The sequence below is a fragment of the Nelusetta ayraudi genome, unplaced genomic scaffold, assembly GCF_046127955.1.
Source record: "Nelusetta ayraudi isolate G7.1 ecotype Tasmania unplaced genomic scaffold, CSIRO-AGI_Nayr_v1 ptg000011l, whole genome shotgun sequence".
In the NCBI taxonomy this organism is placed as follows: Eukaryota; Metazoa; Chordata; class Actinopteri; order Tetraodontiformes; family Monacanthidae; genus Nelusetta; species Nelusetta ayraudi.
In genome coordinates this window covers 20,812,951-20,834,028 of record NW_027466061.1, presented here as the reverse complement: position 1 = coordinate 20,834,028, position 21,078 = coordinate 20,812,951, and the positions used below count along the sequence as shown (strand labels likewise).

The 21,078-nt window shown below is 45.1% G+C and overlaps 2 protein-coding genes across 2 annotated transcripts; both read left to right on the top strand.

The window, feature by feature from the left end:
* Positions 1-199: 199 nt before the first annotated feature.
* cops9 (COP9 signalosome subunit 9) lies at positions 200-6,221 on the top strand. The gene is made up of 3 exons (XM_076021853.1): positions 200-408; positions 1,165-1,237; positions 5,572-6,221. Exons 1-3 carry the CDS (start codon positions 313-315, stop codon positions 5,607-5,609), a joined length of 207 nt encoding a protein of 68 aa, XP_075877968.1. The 5' UTR covers positions 200-312; the 3' UTR covers positions 5,610-6,221.
* Positions 6,222-10,009: 3,788 nt separating this feature from the next.
* and2 (actinodin2) lies at positions 10,010-15,418 on the top strand. Its single transcript, XM_076021852.1, has 6 exons — positions 10,010-10,168; positions 10,625-10,707; positions 12,154-12,198; positions 13,255-13,409; positions 13,815-14,714; positions 14,948-15,418. Exons 2-6 carry the CDS (start codon positions 10,644-10,646, stop codon positions 15,365-15,367), a joined length of 1,584 nt encoding a protein of 527 aa, XP_075877967.1. The 5' UTR covers positions 10,010-10,168; positions 10,625-10,643; the 3' UTR covers positions 15,368-15,418.
* The last annotated feature ends 5,660 nt before the right edge of the window (positions 15,419-21,078 follow it).

Sequence of the window (21,078 nt, the reverse complement as noted above, 5' to 3'; positions counted from 1 at the left end):
CATTGTATGTATATTTAATGTATGAACGTTTTACTGAATACACAACAAAATATTTTATAAAAAAAATTGTATGAATATATAATATCATATTATCTGAAGGATATGAATATAAACGAGTATGTACTTGAACTGAAGTGAAGCGCGGAACCTTCGTGCCGTATGGTCATTCGTTCGTCGGGCTTATTTTGATCGAGCACCACACTAGTTTGGCGGTGTGGCTCATGGGACTTCCTGTTTTCTGTAGCTAACGATTCTGTTCGAATCTGGTGTAAATCACGACACAGTCACAGAACGTTGTGTGACCCTTTATTCATGCCCCTGAAGGATCAGTCCAACTCGACGGTCATGAAACCAGCAGTAGACGAGATGTTTCCGGAAGGTGCTGGACCCTACGTTGACCTAGATGAGGTTTGTTTGCTCTTTAGCTTGCTAGCTCGTAGTGTTTAAAGCTCTATGTAAAGATAATAGCCAGTTTTGCCTTAGTATTTATTTTAGCTAGTTTTAGTTTGCAGCACCTTGATGGTCATGAGCACTAGTTTAACTCGGTTTTCGTTTAATTTAATCTTGTAAACGTTTGTTATTTTGTTTAACCAACATTAGCTTGGATTGTAAGTTAGCCTGACTTGTAATTTTGCAGGCTTACTGTGTATCTATCCTGCTTTCCTATTCTCTCTCTCTCTCTCTCTCTCTCTCTCTCTCTCTCTCTCTCTCTCTCCCTCTGTTTTTTTTTCTTTTTTTTTTTTAAATAGAACCAGGGCGTCTGTTCGCGTGCTTTTGCAGTTTTCACAATGAGTGGACTTTAGACGCTAAACAGAAAGTGTTATTTATAAAGTGTATTTAATTTATTCAGTGATTTTTACAACCTATCAGTGTAAACGCGATTTTGGAGTGCCACACCAGCATCGTTACAATTATTTAACCCTCATATTATGTTGGAAAAAAATGTAACTCAAGTTCAACAAAATCAATCAAAGGAGGTTTGTCGAAACGTTTGTAGAGCTGGTTTGACTTAATATGCGCCTGTGTGACCGTTGAAGGCTGTTGTAATAATTTGAATTTAGGTTGGAAGAGGTTGAAACCCTATTTAGAACGTAGCCAGTGTTTCTGTCTTACCCTCTCCTTGGTGTAAATGTGTTTCTGGGCCGCTTGTCTGTTGTCTGGCAGGCTGGAGGAAGCACAGGACTGTTGATGGACCTGGCAGCCAATGAAAAGGCCGTTCACTCAGACTTCTTCAACGGTAAATAAAACATTTCCAGAGGGGATTATTTAAATCCTTAAACCTGTCCTGTCTGAATGTAATCAAATGGAGCGTAAAGACAGAATTTCATCTTGTTCTTTACTATATTTTAAAAGTGGTCAAAGCAGTTTGTTTACTAATATGGCTTTTTTTTTTTTAACAGCTCATGAATGTCAGTGTTTTAAAACCTTGTATATGTTTCAAAAACCCCAATACCTCAGTAGCAGAACAGGTTTCAGCATCATCCCTCCGACTAGAACTGCCACCTTCCTGTGGTGGTGGAGTTTGTGTGCCCCATGGATGCTAGGATCGAGGTTGGTAGTCCTCGGTGAAGGGCCAGACAGAGTGGTTCAGAGGACCCTCATTAGAAGAAAAACAAAGATCCCGAGTATCTTGACCGGTGGGTCACCGCCTGCGGATGGGGCCATCTGGTGGAACCCGGTGGCCGGGCTCAGGCCCAGCCGGAAGCAGAGACATGGGTCTGCCCCACTGTGGGCTCACCACCTGCAGGAAGAATCGGAGGGGTCTGGTGCTATGTGGAGGGAAACTGGCTTTTGGGACATGAAATATCTATCACCTCTCTGCAGCTGGTGGAAGAGGTTGAGTGATCCTGGCTGGATATAGTCGGCCTCAACTCTACACACAGTGTCGGCTCTCGTACCTGAATCCTTGAGAGGGGTTGGACTCTCTGCTATGCTGGAAGAGCTCATGAGGAGAGGCGGAGGACAGATGTGGGTTTTTGATAGCTCCCTGGCTGTCTGCCTCTGTGTTTGGATTCTCTTCGGTGGACAAATGGGTTGCATCACTGCACTTCCAGGTCAGGGATCGGGTCCTGACCGTACCTGTCGGCAGTTGACAGTACTCAGCCATTTTGCAGTCCTTGAGGTGCTGCTTGGGTAGTGTTCTGACCGGGGATTCCAAAGTCCTCTGGGGGGATTTCAACACCCACGTGGGCAATGACAGCATGTGACCTGGAGGACTGTGTTTGGGAGAGAGCATGACGAGCCCACCCATAGAGATCACTGCTTTGACGGTTCAAAAACAGTCTGAGGTCCTGTTAACAAATAGAAAAAAACAACAAGCAAGGTACAGAAAGAGCAAAGTACAAAAATCGTGTTGAATTCTGCTCGTATGACTCTCTAAAAGATTAGCACCCAGAAGTCTCATAAGCACAAGCCCTTATTACGGTAATTGCACTGTTAGACTGCTCTCTAGTGGACGAAAGTGACAGACACATTTTGATCAAGTCATTGGCAGTGAGAAGGCACACTACACCCAAATGTGTCTCACACCTCTTTGTAATAATTGTGACCATAAAAATTCAAATATTGCTGCAAAGATAAAGAGAACTGAAGCTCTGATTGCATCAGATTGTGATTGACAGCCAGCGTGGGTCTGATTCAATCCTGACATCACAGCTGCCATAAGAGAGACGTGAGGTCAGCTGCTGTGAGATAACAGGTTAAGATGACCAGTGTTTGCCTCTCAGCATCTGATACTGTGAAACCCTGCCAAATGAATATCAGTTCTTGTTGCTTCACTGAAGCCTCCCATCACTGTGAAGCACTGAGCTGACTTCTCTGTGCTTTAGTTTCCCTCCCCCAGCTGCTTTTCTTAAGTGGCTTTTTTATCTGCAAAAACCAACAGAGCCAGTTTGACTCAACACACAACCTTTAGTGCCGCGTCTTTTTCCTCTTTTTAATTAAATGTCACGAAGGATGAGCAGAGTATCGCATTTCTTTGATCAATGTTTGCGTTCCAGCTTTTTTCTGTCTGATCTCATCTATTCAGAGTGTGCGACCGGCCTTGACAGCAGATAGTTGGCACTGAACATTTGTTGCTGTCCGCAAAGTTTGCGTTACGTGTCCCACGTCCCGCCGTGTGTTTCAGCGCAGTTGAAGTTTGCTTTCCGCGTCGTCCGCGTCCAAGTGCGGGAGGAGTCGTCTTTACGTTGGAAATGGAAATGGTCAGTCGGGGGCAGACTGAATCTATTAGTGCACAATGTTGTTTCACCTCTGGGCGACGGAACGCCGTTTGCTCAGCAGCAGGAAATCTCTTTACTGGCCCCCGAAACATTCCTCGTACCCCCCCACCCCCCCTCCCTTTTACAAACTGTGTTTTATAATGTAGTGTGATCTCTGTCCTGAGGCGCGGCTACATCAAACAGCCTTCAACGTTGTCCTCCCCCCCCATCTCTCACCACATGCTACGCTGATTCCACGTAGCCCTCTCAGCAGGGGATCTGTGGACGTGCCGAGCGTGAGGCTCATTTAGGCCGCCAGCCTTTATGTTTCCCCCTCCGACAGAAATGGGCACCACTTTGCCGTCTGCAGGCTTATTGAATGCACCTCTCAATCCCCTCGGCCCACATTTTAGACATTCATTCATTTGAACAATCAGTGACAAGCTGGCTTCGCCTCTTTCGCAGCTGCAGAAGGGAAAGTGCACTGCTAATTTGTGCTATTTCATGCGGCTGAGGAACATCGGGGCAGCTACCGAGCTGTGGGAAAATGACTTGGAGAGTTGTGCAGAAGTGCACATCCGCCTCTGCTGGTGCCTTCTTTGACAAATTGAACACTAATGTTCTCCTTTAGTTTTGTTTTAGGCGTACACGCCCAAATATTTGTTTGCTATGTTGCGCAGGATCGACAGAAGTCCTGAAAATACAGAGACTTGTTTACAAGTGCCTTTCTCAACACTTGAGGACACTTTACAAAGATCAAACAAATGCAATAAAACAACAGATAAAAGCTACACACAGTGAAAGAATAAAAAATGAAATAAAATAAAATGGAACAACACAATTTGCCAAGGATCCGTCTTATGTCTCCAGGTGCGGTTTATTTTAGTGCATTTGCCAACATTTACCCTCATGCTGCATGTGCACTGTTCCGTCCGGCTCAGAACTGGATGTTTCTGCAAAGTGACGCCCCCAAGGGTAGAGAAGCACAAGAACTGCAAGAATTTGCTTTTCTTGTTTTGCCTTTCTAATAAGAAACAACAAAGGGATTTTTGTTTGTCTGTGAGCCTCTGACGCAGCCAAACCTCAATGTCCGAAAACCTTTTTCCACTACTGTATACAACACCCCTGAACCTCATGTTTCACCACGTCACTTTAACGGCAGGAGTTTTGGAATGAGCTCTTGGCATCTCCAGATGAACTTTGTCCTCCTGAGCCGTCTCTCATTGTGGTCAATGTGTTTGTTTTTTGTGCTTTTCAAGGCTTTAATTAGAGCCTGAATGTTGTTTGTCTGTCATGTGCAGTTAGATCTCTATGTTCTTCGTGTTTTGATGACACCTTTTAACACAGCAGCCTGTGACGTGCTGGGGGTGGGGGGTTGTGGGCGCAAATTCTTTCTTTGCAGTGGAGACATAATGCACGAGATGCAACTTTTAACACCGGCTAAAAATTGTTTCTTAAATAAAAAACTGAAGATATAAAAAAATCATCAGGATAGAAGACAATGAAAAAGGCATTATAAATTAGTTTTTATCATTTAATCTGTCATTTAGATAGCCGGGTCATTTCCCAATATTGCACATTACATTATATTATGTGACATAAATTGAATATAATGTGGTGCTGACTCTTGTCCTCGGTGTGGGAGAGCAGATTCCTTTTTACCTGGATTTAAAAGCTTCCCAATAGAAAGATTCAATCACTGTTGTTTTGTAAATATCTTTGCAAAAGGTGTACACCATAGATGATCAAGCAAACAAATAAACAAATCAGGTTTCCTTTTGACAAAGAACGGAATTTTTTTTTTACAAAAATCTTCACTTATCAGTGAGCTAGAAAGATGTGTACAGCGTGTGGATGGATGGATGGATGGATGGATGCATGGATGGATGGATGGATGCCGCCGCCACCCAAAAATAGAGCAGCGCCCTTCGTATGAAGCGAACCGGTCCAACCTCGCGTATCACAGAGCAGCACTCATGCAGCTTCCAGCACTCGGTGTCGGAGCGACCAGTGATTCTCTCCTGTGCCGCGGGCCCACGAGCGATGGGCCGACTCCCTGCGGCCAGCGAGGACGTGAGGATGTGGCACATCTTCCCCTGCGTGTTCCTACACTTCTCGCACTGACCTGTGACCTCACAAACAGCCAAAGCCGCAGGAACAGCTCCCAGGGGACCCTCAGCTGGCGCTTTTACTTTTATCACCTGGCACCCCCCCCCTTTGACTCCCCTCCCTCCTTTATGAGAAAACGCCTGGCGCTGCAGAAGCACCGGACGTGCAGACGCGCTGATTGATGCTCCTGACGTTGTGTCACTGAAGTGCACTCATTGTTTTTTTTTTTTTTGTTTCTCTCTTTTTTTTCTTCCTTTGCCAGATTTCGAGGACCTGTTCGATGATGATGACATCCAGTGACAAATACCGCCGCCGCTGGAGTAATGGATGATGGTCACACCAGCCCTCACCTTAATGTGTTTTTTGTTCTTTTTTTCCCCTTCAGCTGAGAGCAAACTGATTATTTAGTGTCTAATGACATACAATTTCCTTTCATAGTTGTCCTAGTTTCAGGTTTTGTTTTTTGTGTTTTTTTGAAACATCCTTGAAAAGTGGCCGCCGGCTCCAGATGTCGTGAGATTCCTCAGATCCCAAAGATGCCTTTATACACAGCATGCTAAAATTACGAGCTCGTATTGAGCGCATGTCCTCGACCGCCTCCGAGCCGGATTGCAGGTTTGAGTGTGTTGCAGACCACCTGTTAGGAGCATAATTACACATATGATGGGCTGAGGCTCCACATGCTGTCAGTCTTAAACATGTTGCAGGTGGCATATGATAAACGATGGCCTGACAAAAGTTGCTTCACTTATTTAGTGAACCAGTGTGTCATGTTCAGTTGGGTACCGGCAGTTGGTCATGATGTGATAGAAAGATCTACCAGCCAGCGTGCTGCTCATGTGCATGTAGTTGTGCTTTGTGATGGATTCAACTGGTAAAGCTGGTTGAAAAATAAATAAGTTATTTTGCCTTCAGGTGTGTGATTGTTGTTTGCTCATTTTCCTCCAGAAATCATTTTAAACCCAACCCAAACCTATTAAGATCTTTGTGACTCAACGATGAAAGAAATCAAATCACCCAACTTCACACTAGCATCGATATCCTACAGAAGATTTCCAAGCAACCCAATTCAGATTAATCTGAAGCCGTCATTGCATTGCAGTGTTCCCTGCTTTGATGGCGCTAAAAGAGCCTGTGCAGCTTCAACTTGATTAGCTGAAGATTTGCATCTGGTGATTGCTCTTTCCTTCCTGGATGGCCATGCTATCCACATTCTCATAAGCTGTAAGTGTTCTCTCTCCCCACCTTACTGCCTCATTTTATATTATCAATAGAAGTAGCTTTAGGATTATTGATGAAAAAAACAAGACCAATCTGCAAGCACGTGTAGTCGCAGATGTATGTTAGGGTTATGAAATCAGCTGATAACCCAAATCTACTTCTGATGGCCGTCAACAACATGGGCCGTGGAGCCGTTCAGAGAACAACTTCATGCAAAGCGAGCAACAAAATGACAGAGAAGAACACATTTCTGCTGTGAAATGCTCTGAGTGAGATCACTCACTTTTCCAGTTATGTGAAAAGGAATATATTTATACACGGGCTCGAGTTTTATTGCTATTCAGCTCAAGTTGAAAACTGATGAGAGGTGTGCAAAGCGCAGATGCTGCAATACAGAATCAGCAGGGCAGCATTGTGCTTCTACTGGAGAGATTTCCAAGGTCCATGTAATAGACACGGAAATTAATTCCACTCTGGGATCCTCCAGCCGCATATTTAACAATTTAAATTCATAAAATGAGCCAAACGCTCAGAAACAGGGACTATAAACAACAGCAAGCACTGATCAATTTCCTGCAGATCGGAAGCACATTAGCTATTTTTTAAAAAGTAACAAATACTTAATATTAGCTCTAAAAATGAGCAGGATTAAACAATGTAACTTGGCATTTAAAACCTCATCTAGCCTTTTCAAGTTCCAGCACCTCAGATTTACTATCTAATGGTTACTGAGCATATTGCAAACAACAAATACAGACATGCCAATAAGAAACGAAACAAAAACAACTGTTATATGTTTTTAGTGTCTTTATATAATATTCCATTTCATGACAACACATCTCGTGCAATGTTAGACCTTTTACATGCTGGCACACTAATAATGACATTGCCATGTTTGTGCAGTATCTTTGTGTGTTACATTTGCTTTTGTGCAAACTGTGTGAAAAATTGACATCACTTTGGCGTCTTTGTTGTCTCACATGCAACATATTTAGAGTCGGAATTGTTGTCAGCATGCAGCGCGAGGGGAAAGAGCTAGTGATCTTGACAAAACTCTACCCTGTGGTGGCATGAGAAAACATTAGGGCAGTCTCAGCAGCCTTTCAGCCCTTAGGATTCTTCATTTGAGCTTCAGAAGAACTCGACCTTCCTTCTCTGCTGCCTGTGTGGACATTTATCAGCGATTGTGTTCTCACAGTCCCTGCTTCCTTCCTCACATCCAGTGGTCCTTAGTATGTTGCTCTCATCCAACCATGCAGCTATTTTTTTTTTTAATTATTAATATCCCCAGACTGCCTTGTTGGAGAATATTTGTACGTGATGTAAAACTTGCTCCACGGCGAAAGCGCTGGCATTAAAGCACTTGACAGGCGGCGTCATTTTTACAAGGGTCTGTGTTTTTAATGAGCTCCTCTTTCACGTTGCATGAGACTCTTTATGGGTCCTTAACCCAGGTTTTTTTTCCTTTTTTTTCTTAAATTGCTGTGAATTTTTCCATGCTCAGAAAGAGGCCAACATCCTTCCTGATGGCTGTTCTGCTTGGAGCCACAGGAGACAGCCATTTGTCTCCCTTTGTGACAGCAGCGGTGATTCTGAAATGTGTAAATTGTAGGGATCAGAGCCAAGGTTGAGTCATCATCAGTCATGCAAGAGGAGCACAGTCTTCGGGGATGAAGTGCATGACTGCAGAAAGCCAGCATTAAGCAGCTGAGGAGGAGATGGTGCTCAGGTCAGAATGTTGGTCTCATCTTTGTTTTTGAACAGGAAATAAGAAAAAAAACAAAACGTCTGTCATCTGTCATATTCTAATTCCATAGGAGACTCTGGTTTGTTTCGGGTAGTTATCGCGAGCCACTGTCAAGAATTTGAAACTCATTCGCAGAACAGAAAGCTCGACCATAGCCCATTTTGAAAAGTATATGGAGTAAATCTACGCATTAAAATGAGCTCAATACATGTTCTTTGCATCAGAGCAAAGCGTGAGCATAAATATGTGGCGGCACTGTAAAGCTAAAGAGGCAACAAGAACACATGTACTTCAGTTCAAGTATCTATCCTTCATTTACAGTGAACATAAGTAAATTCAGCCGGCTTAACTTGTTAAACATTTACTTTCACAAAACCAGCCCCAAAAAAAACAACAACTATATGCAAAAAATATAGTCAAAATAGTCAACATTTCAATTAAGGCACAAATAAAGTTGTTTTATGAAAATAAGAAATTGTTTCAGTGCATCAACCAGGCAAAATTAACACAAACACTCATGGTGTGATATTTTTATCACACCATTTTATCACACACACACACACACACACACACCAATGCTGTTTTGCTGTTGCTGTCGTTCCCACATGCAGTCAGTATTCCACTGACACAGGCTGGGGTCTGCTCACAGTTACTACGTGGCACGAGCCAGCTATGTGGTGAACAAACAGCAGTGTTGGCATGCAGCAGCAGCAGCAGCAGCAGCAGCAGCAGCAGCAGCAGCAGCAGCAGCAGCAGCAGCAGCAGCAGCAGCAGCACTTATGTCTAACTTCTCCCCCTAATGATGCACCATTTCCACCTTTTGGGGAACTAATAAAAATGTGTTGGCCTTCCAAGCAAAATATGTTTCTTCAATGATGATGAAGTTTAATACCTAAAGCCCTTTATCACTGATGAAGGAGTAATGACTCATATGCGCACGTTTAATAAAATGCTGCCTGCGAATAAAGGGGTTCTGAGTACCTGAATGTAGATCCTCTTTAAACGGCAGCTGACATTAAAATAAGTCATATCTCTGCCACCCTGGACCTAGTTTCACTCTCTCATCTGTCCATTCTGATGCAACCTTGCAGATATTTCAGAAATACTTTTCATTCTATTTGGTCTCTAGAGTGCCTGTTGTAATGGAGATAAAGCATTAAAGTTTGTTTGAGTGATTCCTTTCATTTTCTCCCAAGAGTCGAGACAACGTTATAACTCTCACTTCTCATTTAATTCCTCTTCCCTTCTTCTTCTTCTTCTTCTTCTTCTTCTTCTTCTCTTTTTTTTTTCAAATCTTTCGCCTAGACTTTTTCATCAGGACTCTGCCACATATTCCAGAACATTCTTACTCTTTTCTCCCACCGAAACTTTTGTGATATGTGTCTTATCTTTACTAGAACACAGGGCCCCGGCTGTGCGTATTTAACACCTACAGAATGGCCTTTCAATTGCAATTTAAGAAAATCAAGTAGTGGCTTTTATACAGAATTACCTCACGTGTTGCTTCCCCCATTATATGTAAAAAAAAAACACATTGAGAAAATCACCCCTGCTCTGAGTTGTGCCGTGTTAACGCTGCTACACCGCAAGCAGTCCCGCTGCACACCTCTCCTAATTACAGGACCCCTATTGGTTAGATGGATGGCGGAGCGGGAGCCAATCGTGAAAGGCCTACCAGCATGTCAGTAGCTAAGTGACATGCCTTTTTGCTTTTAATGATCCAGTGGGCTCCTTAAAAATGTTCTCCTCAGCGTTTGTCCCGTACAGGGGAGAGGAGCGGCTGAGGGTTTAGACAGGTCAGACTGTGCAGGCTGGTCCACCCCGTCCCCAGCATCTGAAGCCCCGGAGCCACTCCTGACCACAGGAGGCCAGAACTCCAGCACCTTCGCAGGTAAGCAATGAATCATCCTGAGCGTGTTTGAATTGTCGAACTGCCTCTACGCAAAAAAGTCTGAAAGTCCCGACAATTATTTGCAGCAGCTGTTACTCAGAAACCATCTGTGCAGGAGCACAAGAGAAGCATTTGCCTGCTTTAATTCTTCACTTTGAGCTGCTTTATTAAAGACTCTGATCTTCATAACTCAAGTGGTGCAATTGTCAATAATCCATGAAAAGCTCTGTTACAGCAATGTCCTCAATCTTCCTCATTGTCTCAGTATCAGCCAGTTAAATACTGGGCCTCCCTTTGTTGAATGTGAATTGTCTGGCCTTACATAACAGCTCAGTGGAGAAGCCTAGTAGAGAGCACCGCTCTGCTTCCAATCACATGTTAAAATGTGCCATAAAACATGGATCTAATACACCACCACCACTGAATTACTGCACATTCTCTCTGTTTTACCCTCAGTAAACACAGCAAACTGAAAATGGCACGTCCACGGTTCTCCATCTTCCACACAGGAGTCCTGTTGGCTGTTGTTTTGTTACCAGGTGAGAGCGTCTTTCTTTCTTCCTTTTAAAATAAGGCCAAGTATTTGACACATCACTTGTAGTTTATTATATCATTAAATCCTTTGGCGGCAGTATCGCTCCACACAATTAACTGTCAGTCATTTGTAAATTATACTTAAAAACAATGCCAGTGCCTTTGTAAATTCTTTATGACGTCAGTATTATTTAGTATTGAGTATGCATAGTAAATATATGTGTATATATATATCCATATATATAAAATGTAGTATTTAGTATATTATCTAGTATAGAGTATACATAGTATATGTATGTATATATATATAAATATGTATATATATACACATATTTATAATATCTACTATGTATACTCTATACTAAATAATATCTATATATGTATATATATATATATATATATATATATAACAGTGTGGGGAATTCAACCCCTTATTGTTTTTTGTAAAGTAAGATATATCTGTTCTATCTGTATCTTATCTGTCTAATGGTTTCCCACCTATATTGTACATGATTTTACAATTGTATGGGCTGTGTTAGTGCCCAAGTGTGCAGAAAAGTGCAGTTTACTCTTCCTCTGCTACATCTACCTAACAGAGCAGGCAGTAATTCTCCAAGTATGTTGTGTTCTCAAAGTATTCATGTTGCATCATTTCAAATCCAACTCCTACTCGTGTTCTAGGGCTGCTTGCGACGTCACGTCTACTCTTATCTTCATCTCTATCAGGAGAACAGCCTGGGTTTGTGATCTCGGTATTTCAAGCCCCCTCTCCACGCTTCTGCAAACATGCACACGAATCTATGGCGCAGTGTCATAATCGCACAATTATCCTCTTCTCCTAAACACTAAAATATCATGACACATTAATGTGCAAGGCTGCCTGTAAGCACAGAATCTTTCCAGGCTCATAAAAAAAGATGTCTATCCCAGCCCCTCGGGCAGATTTTCCACATTAATAAATGAAAAGGATCCGAGGAGTCTGCCATGATCAGCTGACTTGGCTCTCTTCGAAAAGTTGTAAACTTGAGAAGCAGGCCCCCCGGTGGCGCTGAAGACACTGGAGTGTGTGGAAACAGGGCCGTAGCACACAGTCAGTCAGTCAGTCGGTCGCCCCCCTCACAGCTTCCACTTTTACAGTGAATTGGTAATTGGTTTGCGTTAAGGCCCCGGCCCTTTGTAGTTTTACAGGTAGAGGAGCCCCCAGCAGTTACACTGACTCTGGGTCTGCTTCAAAGCCTTAATTGTGTAAGCAGTGGGGCCGGGTGGAGGTCCGGGAGGGGGGTTTAATCGGCAGGATGCTGCCTGTGCTGGGGCTCATGCCACGTTCCACCCGGGGGCTCCCCAGCCGGTCAGCAGTTTCCCTGATGTGGAGCGAAAGCCCAACATCTGCTTCTCGTCAGCCGCTGTCGCCACTGCTGCGGCTAATGTGGCTGCTGCTGTGTGTTTTACAGAGTTCCTGGGGGCCGTGCCGCTGGAGCAGCGCAAGGAGGCGGAAGGTGAGAAACCTGAATGGTTTCATGTGAGACTTATCTCAGCCGCCCACAGTTGCTCAACCTGTTGTGCTTCCTCAAAGCAGATTGTTCTTCATTTATCTGGTTATTTTTTGTTGTTGATCAAATTCTTACGTTAAGTTCCTTTCCAATTTGTTTCAGGGAGAGAATAAAAATAATGGCGCTTTTGCACAGCAGGCGGTTGTTGTGCGAATATTTTAGTGAAACATCAAGGAACACGTTTGGTGCAAATGAAAGAACAGAACAGCCAAAGACAAGCATTCATTCAAATGCATTCAGCTCAGACCTACTCTGTGGAATACACAGTTATTTATGATATGAGTATGAAAGAAGTGTGCAACACCTTTATAAAAGATTTATACCATTTGGCACTTACATTTGGACACATACAGCTCAGTTCTGTTTACATCAGGACTACAGTGACAACAAAATTATATATAAATATAATATAAATTATATTGAAGGCAGCAAGGCGACATGCCCAGTTTTCTCTAGTAGACAATTATGGTACTGTGGCACATTGAAAGCATTTTTCAACAGATTCCGTTGATGACAGAGACACATTTTGTAAACACACACTGACATCTTATAAAGTTCGCTGTCCTCACTTTGTGTTTCCCCATTGTGAAGGTGTGACTCGAGCTACAAGCTGAACAGTTCTTTTTCCACCCAGAAAAGCAAAATAATTTGTGTTCTCTTAGAAGTATTCCCTCTAAAACATTAGTTTATCATTCAAGTAGGTTTTTTTCTGGTTACATTTTCAGCTGAAGGTCAAAACAAGATCAAGCACAATTCATTTACTTGTTGTATAATGCTGTACAATGATGCATGATAATTCAATGGGGTTATAAATACATTAAAAAAGAGCCACAACACGAAACACAAACACAAGAGTTTGGCAGAGTCACACAGAACCACACCTCTCACATTCTTTATGTTTAGCAACATATCCATTAAGTGTGACTCCCCCATTTGTAAAGTGAAGCACCGGCGCTTAGTTTAATCCACTTTCTCCCTCTGCTCTCCCCTCGGCGATGGCAGCATCTGACGATGTGAAAGCAGAGGCCATGGCGAGCCTCACAAAGCTCGTTCGCAACAGGAGGAACGTCCCCGTCTTGGCTGTGCCCCAGTTCAAGCGGCTGCCAGACTTCTGGGGATGGTACAAGTACTTCATGGACACGCACAACCAGGAAGGAGTGAGTTGCTGATTGTTTTCCCCTTAATTATTAAGTTTCTCCTGCAGGCAAGATTTGGAAACAGTCTTATTCCGCCCTGTATTTTCAAGGAGTCAATGATTTTTCTCAGGAGTAGTCTGTGCACGAGTCAGACAATGGCTCTACAAAAGCATAAATATGCAATCCCGCTTTTTTGGCATGTTAAGTTATTCATTCAACAAGAGTCACACTTTTGGTATTGAAGAACTCTGCTGTTTAAGACTTGGGCTGTGTGCTTTTGCTCTGCAGTCAGTAAGATAAAAATAACGCACAAAGTTTGGATGTGTTTTACTCGTCTTCCTCGGGAACACAACCGTCAGACAGATTCTAACCAGGTCCATTTATTTCCTCCCCCCTCTCCCCCCTTGAACTGCCTCCTCCCTCTAGGTTGAGGATCTGGACCGCTTGTACATGGCCTACCTGCAGAACAAGCACAGGTCAGAGGAAGGCCCCACCTTCAACCACTACCTCAGCCACCTCAGCGAAATCTACAAGACGTGCGCCAACTCCGACGACCCAGAGTGCATTGCGGAGTCCACCAGCAAGCCCAAGGCAGCTGTGGTGATGCCTGCTCCATTCAAGTCTGCCCCCGTCAGGATGTGCAACCCCTACCTCGACCCCTACTGCCTCTTCCCCCTCCTCCCCAAAGCAGCCCCCGAGCCAGAGCCCGCTCCAGCTCCGGCCGCCATCAAGGTACCGGCCCCCATCCTCACCCCCATGCTGCCGATGCCCCTGAAGAGCCCCACTGGCTTCTACTACTACGCCCCGGTCCTGGAGTCCTTCCTGACTCCCGAGCAGAGGACCGAGCTGCTGAGAATTTGCAGCCCTGAGGACGTGGAGTGCCTGCAGTACCACCTGAGGGCGGCGTACGGCTACCGGCCCGCCGCTGGCCCCGCCCCCTCCTATGCTGCCCTCAAGTGTGACCCCAAAGACCCGTACTGCATGCCCACTCTGGTCCACAAAGCCCCCACTGGCTTCTACCACCTGCTCTACCCCAGCTGCGACCCGGCGGTGGACCCTCTGTGCGTGACCAGCGTGGCCGCCCCCCTGGCTGCGGGCGAGACCCCCAAGGAGCAGACCTGCAACCCCCTGTTCGACGCTGGCTGCAACCCCCTGACCGCCACCAAGGTGTCCGGCCTCACCAAGCCCGTGCTGGAGTACCCGGCCAGCGATGCCCCTGCGCCTCCTGCCGCCCCTCTGTCCTGCGACCCCCGCTTTGACCCCTACTGCATACTGGCGGCTGCCGCTGCCTTGCGCAAGCCTGCTCCACAGAGCCCCGAGCACCAGGTCTGAATTTGAAGTCCAGATTCTAGGATTGAATAGTTCAGTAGTTTGACTAATCTAGTGTAATCCTGTTTATTGAGTGGTCCTATTCATCTTTTTTTTTCCCTTCTCACTTGTTTTTTTAATTAAATGACGTAGTGACATGAAATGGGTGTTGCACAATGCTTTCACATGCTGTCTCCCATCTGCTCTGCATTTGTTGTTTGAACCAAACTTCACGTCGATCAATCAACCAGGTCCGCTACAAGCTCGGCGTCCCGGGCAAGACCAAGGACGGCCACGACTGCTATGTGCACTATGACAAAGACTGCACCCCTGTGGAGTCTGGCCAAGAGGCCAAGGCCAACATTAAGGCTCCAGCCAAGCCCTCCTGCCACCCGTACGACCCCAACTGCGGCAAGATTGTCTCGCCCGCCGCCGTCGAGGCGCCCAAAGCCTCGTCCATCAAGGACGGCATAATCCTGCCTGATCCCGACTGCGACCCCGAGTTCGACTACAACTGCCGCCTGCGTCGTGCCGAGCCTGCCGCCGCTGATGAGACCGCCGCCGCCACCGCCGCCGATGAGCCTGCCGCCGCCGACGAGCCCGCCAAGGAGGCAGCTGCTGCTCTGCGCTTTGAAGACTTCCTGAGGGGCGTCATGAGGCAGCACCAGTAGATTTTACAACTGTCAACAGCAGCGACTAATGTTATATAATCTACCTTAGCAACGCCAATAATCTCTATAGACTTAATGAAATAAAAGTCTTTAAAAAAACCAAACAACTCCAAAGTCCAAACTTGTCCCAGCTTTTAGTTCAACTGATACATTTTCTAGATAATCTGAAGGTCCCGTTTCCAGAACAACATGTGACGCTTGTGGATTTAACACTCTGTGTGTTGTATGTTTGTAGAAAAAGAGATGTGTGTATAGATGTGCGATAGATTAGGGCTCATTTTAGTTTGTGTCATTTCGCAAGCAATTCTCCCTGTTGTACATTCCCTGTTTCCACTTGAATTACCCAAAAGTGTATTTAATGTTGTTTTTTTCTATCTGTTCAATCTGTTTCGTTTTGACAAAAGTCTAAATAAAAACAAAAGAAATCCATTCCAACTGTGCTGGTTTAAGATCGATGAATGAATCCTGAGGCGCCACAGCTTTAGTTCCAAGTGCAAGGAGTTTTTTTTGTTTTGTTTTTTAATAATAGCAGAGGAAGCCTCCATTGTAAATGATCAGTCCAGCACGGCAGACTCCAGCTGTTGTGTCTGACATGCAGACCGCAGCTGAGGCTTTGTTTGCCAGCTGCCACTGAAAGCCTGCATCATCTCAGAAAAATTGCTTCATTTGGTTTCACCTGCACACACAGTCCCACATAATGGATGTATTTTTTGTACCTCCCAACAATGTAAACCCCCGCTGAACTATGACAGATGCTTTATGTGAGGCAAATATTATAGGAAAAAAAAATGATTTATTTTATAACCACAACAAATCCCTATTTCAACCCTTTGTTTCCTTGCAATGCAGACAGGAAACAACAACAGGAAGCAAGCATGAGAACGTTATGCACCATCATTCCTTTTCACTACAGCACATCTCAAGGTAGCACATAATAGGACAAAAGAAAGCCTGGAGGCGATGCAGACGGATCGCCTGTATACGCTTTTCCTCTGTACGTCACCAGACCCTCCATCAACAGTGAGGCCTTGAAGCAACACCGTGTAGTGTTTTTAACCTCAAAGTGATGGTTTCAAAATCACTCAGAGGATTTGTAACTACACAGTCAGACGAGGCGAACTTGTTCTTGTTAGAGGCTGCTGAGTAAGACAACTAAAGTCATGTTGTCATGTCACAGGCCAGCCAGGCATGTTGTGTTGATGGCAGCGGCATTCTTCCATGGTTGCAACAACCTCAATCACAGTAATTAGCACAGTGCTGCTTTAATCTTAAGCGACATCAATATATCAATACCATTTGGTAATATAATATTAACATCTTATTCACCACAATTATTACTTATAAGAGCTGATGAGGCCACATGCATTTGCTCTCTAGGCATTTGGTCTGAAGCAGCTGTGTGTGATTGTTGCTTAAAGCTTGAAATCCTCTCCTTCAGGGCCCCACCAGCCTGTAAGGTATTGCTATTCAACATGCCCATAATAAACACACAAAAAACACTTAAATATGTGTATCTTTGCACAGAAAAAATAAAGGTTAGTTTTTTTTAAATGAATAGCTGAGAGAGCTGCAGTGAGTGCTGCTTGTTTTTCAGAAATTCATTTTTTCATCATCTCACAGTGCACAGCAGGCACCTGCAGCAGACAAACGCTGCTGCCGCTGACAGGCTGATAGCACACAGCTGGATGCAGTAATGACTACCTGAACACACCAGGCACTCAGAAAAGGCCTTGTGGAAACATGTACATAATTGCAGCCATAAAGCTTAGACTTATCCTCAGGTGGCCAATCCGGAACCGTACATTCCTGTGTTGACTAAGCTAATGTAAAATGTCTTAAATGTGGGCCTGCCCGAGTGCTTACTTGCAACTACCAGCAGGTGGCACTTATCTCCCTGGGCACAATAATGTAGAGCTGTCACTGCTCCAATAGCCCCTGCACTGCTCGGCTGCTCTGTCTAATATATGTACATATATATGTATATTACCTATGGTTCAGCTATAGGTAGATGCCACACAGTTGCTAGTTCAGGAATATGTCATAAATGCAACTTATACAGCACAAGATATTTTATTTATTTATTCATGTATTTTCAATAAATGCTGCCATTTTCAGGTGTCGTGTGGAAAAACTGGACACTGTGTTGTGGCTAAATTGGATTTCATCAAAAGGTCGTCTTGGGGGAGCAGAGATCAAACAGTGTGAGGAGCAGAAAAATAAAGTGTTTGGAATCAATTTCACGCCTCTGTGACGCATAATTGCTGTGGATTTTAAACATTATGATATTGAGATAAGCTCCCTCTTTAAGCCGGTCACAGCAGAACGCAGTTTGTCAACGGCTTCATTGCGGCTGCCTGTCTTGTGCTAATTAGTAAGTGACTGATGAATCTGTCTCCTGTTAAAACAAAAACACAGACAGGCAGACAGACTGACAGACAGACAGACAGATGGATGAATAGATATACATCTATGTTCTTCTTCTTCTGCCGCTTATCCGGAGTCGGGTCGGGGGGGCAGCAGCCTTAGCAGAGATGCCCAGACCTCCCTGGCCCCAGTCACCTCCTCCAGCTCATCCAGTGGGACCCCAAGGCGTTCCCAGGCCAGCCGGGAGACATAGTCCCTCCAGCGTGTCCTGGGTCTTCCCCGAGGCCTCCTCCCGGTGGGACATGCCCGGAACACCTGCCCAGGGAGGCGTCCAGGAGGCATCCGGAACAGATGCCTGAGCCACCTCAGCTGGCCCCTCTCGATGCGGAGGAGCAGCGGCTCTACTCCGAGCTCCTCCCGGGTGGCCGAGCTTCTCACCCTATCCCTCAGGGTACGCCCAGCCACCCTGCGGAGGAAACTCATTTCGGCCGCTTGTATTCGCGATCTTGTTCTTTCGGTCACTACCCAAAGCTCGTGACCATAGGTGAGGGTGGGAACGTAGATCGACTAGTAAATCGAGAGCCTCGCCTTTCGGCTTAGCTCCTTCTTCACCACGACGGACCGGTACAGCGACCGCATCACTGCAGATGCTGCACCGATCCGCCTGTCGATCTCACGCTCCATCCTCCTCCACCTGAGGCAGGATCTCCCCACCGACCTGGAGAGGACAAACCACCTTCTTCCGGTCGAGAACCATGGCCTCGGACTTGGAGGTGCTGATTCTCATCCCAGCCGCTTCACACTCGGCTGCAAACCGCCCCAGTGCACATTGGAGGTCCTGGCTCGATGAAGCCAACATGACCACATCATCCGCGAAAAGCAGAGACGCAATCATGTGGTTCCTGAACCAGACTCCCTCCGGCCCCTGGCTGCCTCTAGAAATTCTGTCCATGAAAGTGATGAACAGAACCGGTGACAAAGGGCAGCCCTGCCGGAGTCCAACACACACTGGGAACAAGTCTGACTTACTGCCGGCAATGCGAACCAGACTCCTGGCCCGATCATATAGGGACCGAACGGCCCTTAACAGAGGGCCCCGGACCCCATACTCCTGGAGCACCCCCAACAAGATGCGTCGAGGGGCACGGTCCAACGCCTTCTCCAGATCCACAAAACACAGTTGGGTGAACTCCCATGAACCCTCGAGCACCCGGCGGAGAGTATGGAGCTGGTCCAGTGTTCCACGACCCGGACGGAACCCACACTGTTCCTCCTGAATCCGAGGTTCGACTATCGGCCATATCCTCCTCTCCAGCACCCTGGAATAGACTTTACCGGGGAGGCTGAGGAGTGTGATCCCTCTATAATTAGAGCACACCTTCTGGTCCCCCTTTTTAAAAAGAGGAACCACCACCCCGGTCTGCCAGTCCAGAGGCACTGTCCCCGACCACCACGCAATGTTACAGAGACATGTCAGCCACGACAGTCCCTGCACATCCAGAGTCTTGAGGTACTCGGGCGGATCCAAGGAGTTTCTTGACCGCCTCGGTGACTTCGGCTTGGGTAATGGACAAGTCCTTCCCCGGGTCCCCCGCCTCTGCTTCCTCCGCGGAAGACGTGACGGCAGGATTGAGGAGATCTTTGAAGTATTCCTTCCACCAGTCCAGCAACAAAACACCATTCGGGTTCAGATCAGGGAGGCCGTTCCTCCCAATCACACCTCTCCAGGTCACACTGTCGCTGCCCACATATGCGTTGAAGTCCCCCAGCAAAACAACGGAGTCTCCAGTCGGAGCACCATCCAGCACCCCTCCCAAGGACTCCAAGAAGGCCGGGTACTCTGCACTGCTATTTGTGCCATACCGGGCGACGTCACGTTCATTGTATTGTTGTTGTCCATAGAAGTTTGTGAACTGCTCTTAGTCTGTCCCATCACCCAGGACCTGTTTGCCTTTGCCTTTTGGCATAAAGCCCCAGGCAACATAGCTCCTGGGATCATTCGACATCTATGTTGTCTTGCCATTTTTCTCTGTACTGTTCATATGATTTGCGTGCATCAGACCTTTGCTGGCTTGATATTATGAATGAAGACTCAGTGTCAGCTTATGTTGTTGGAGACATCAGGGAATTATATACATATATATATGCAGTATGTATAAACACTACCAGTCAGATGTGTAAAAGTGTAAAATACCTCAAACACCATTCATATTTAAATTCTTCAAAATTGCCACCTTCCATCAAAGCATAGTTTGAGTTATTGAACATGTTTTTCTTTGCTGCATACTTGCATATATCTTGCTCATATATTTGATGTCTTCAGTATCTACCTGCTGTGCATATATACTGACTCTGTTTGCTTGTTCGGTATATATATATATATATGTATATATATATATATATATATATATGTATATATGTATATATATATATATATATATATATATATATATATATATATATATATATATATATTTATATATATATATACATATACATATACATATATATATGTAAGGAAAGGATGGCAAAACTAATGGATAATGGACAAGAGGTATATGGAGAAGTAGCTGTGCATTGTACAGAAGAGGCTTAGGCTGCCAGGTTGAGGTTTTTTCTCAACGTAGCTTGTATGAGGGTGACGGAATACAATGAAGAGGTTTTTTTTTTATCCTCACACTTGGCTTACACAACTGACAGTCTGCACTGGGCTCCCTAATGTTGCACATGATTGTTGTGTTTTCTCGGACCTGTTTCTGCATTATTTTTGCTATTTAGGAAGGATGATGAAAGATGCAAATGAGCCGCGGAGCAAGCGGCTGAAATATGTGCAAGAAAGCGAGTGTGACGGGAAAAGAGAGAGAGTAATTTGAAAGGTCAGGGTTGTGTAAGCTCTCAGAGTGTTTTTGAATCAAGCCGTCTAATGAATTTTTTGCATGTAGACAGGTTTCCAGCCTTGGCTCGAGTGTCAGCGTCGGTTGCATTCAGGCTGTGTGCTTTGCTTTGATTTATTTATGTAACTTCTGATTTATGTGTCATTACATAAAGCTGCCTAATGGTTTTAAATGCTCATTTTAAATGGCAGTAATGGTGGGTTTTTACCCACACTGGTTTTGCAAAGAATAAGTCAACGATGGCGAATCCCCGACTACAGCCTCGTCCTGTCAATGCTCGCTGTGGTGTAAGTCAGTGGTGGGTCACAGCAAGGCTCTAAGTATGTTGAGAAACCACACAGAGATTTCTAGCTGTCAAACAGAGCCACTTCTGTTCCTTAACTCTTCTTTCTCACATCAGCACTCTCGCTAATAAATCCTGCCCCTTATATTTTTAAGTGGATAAAAAGCCAG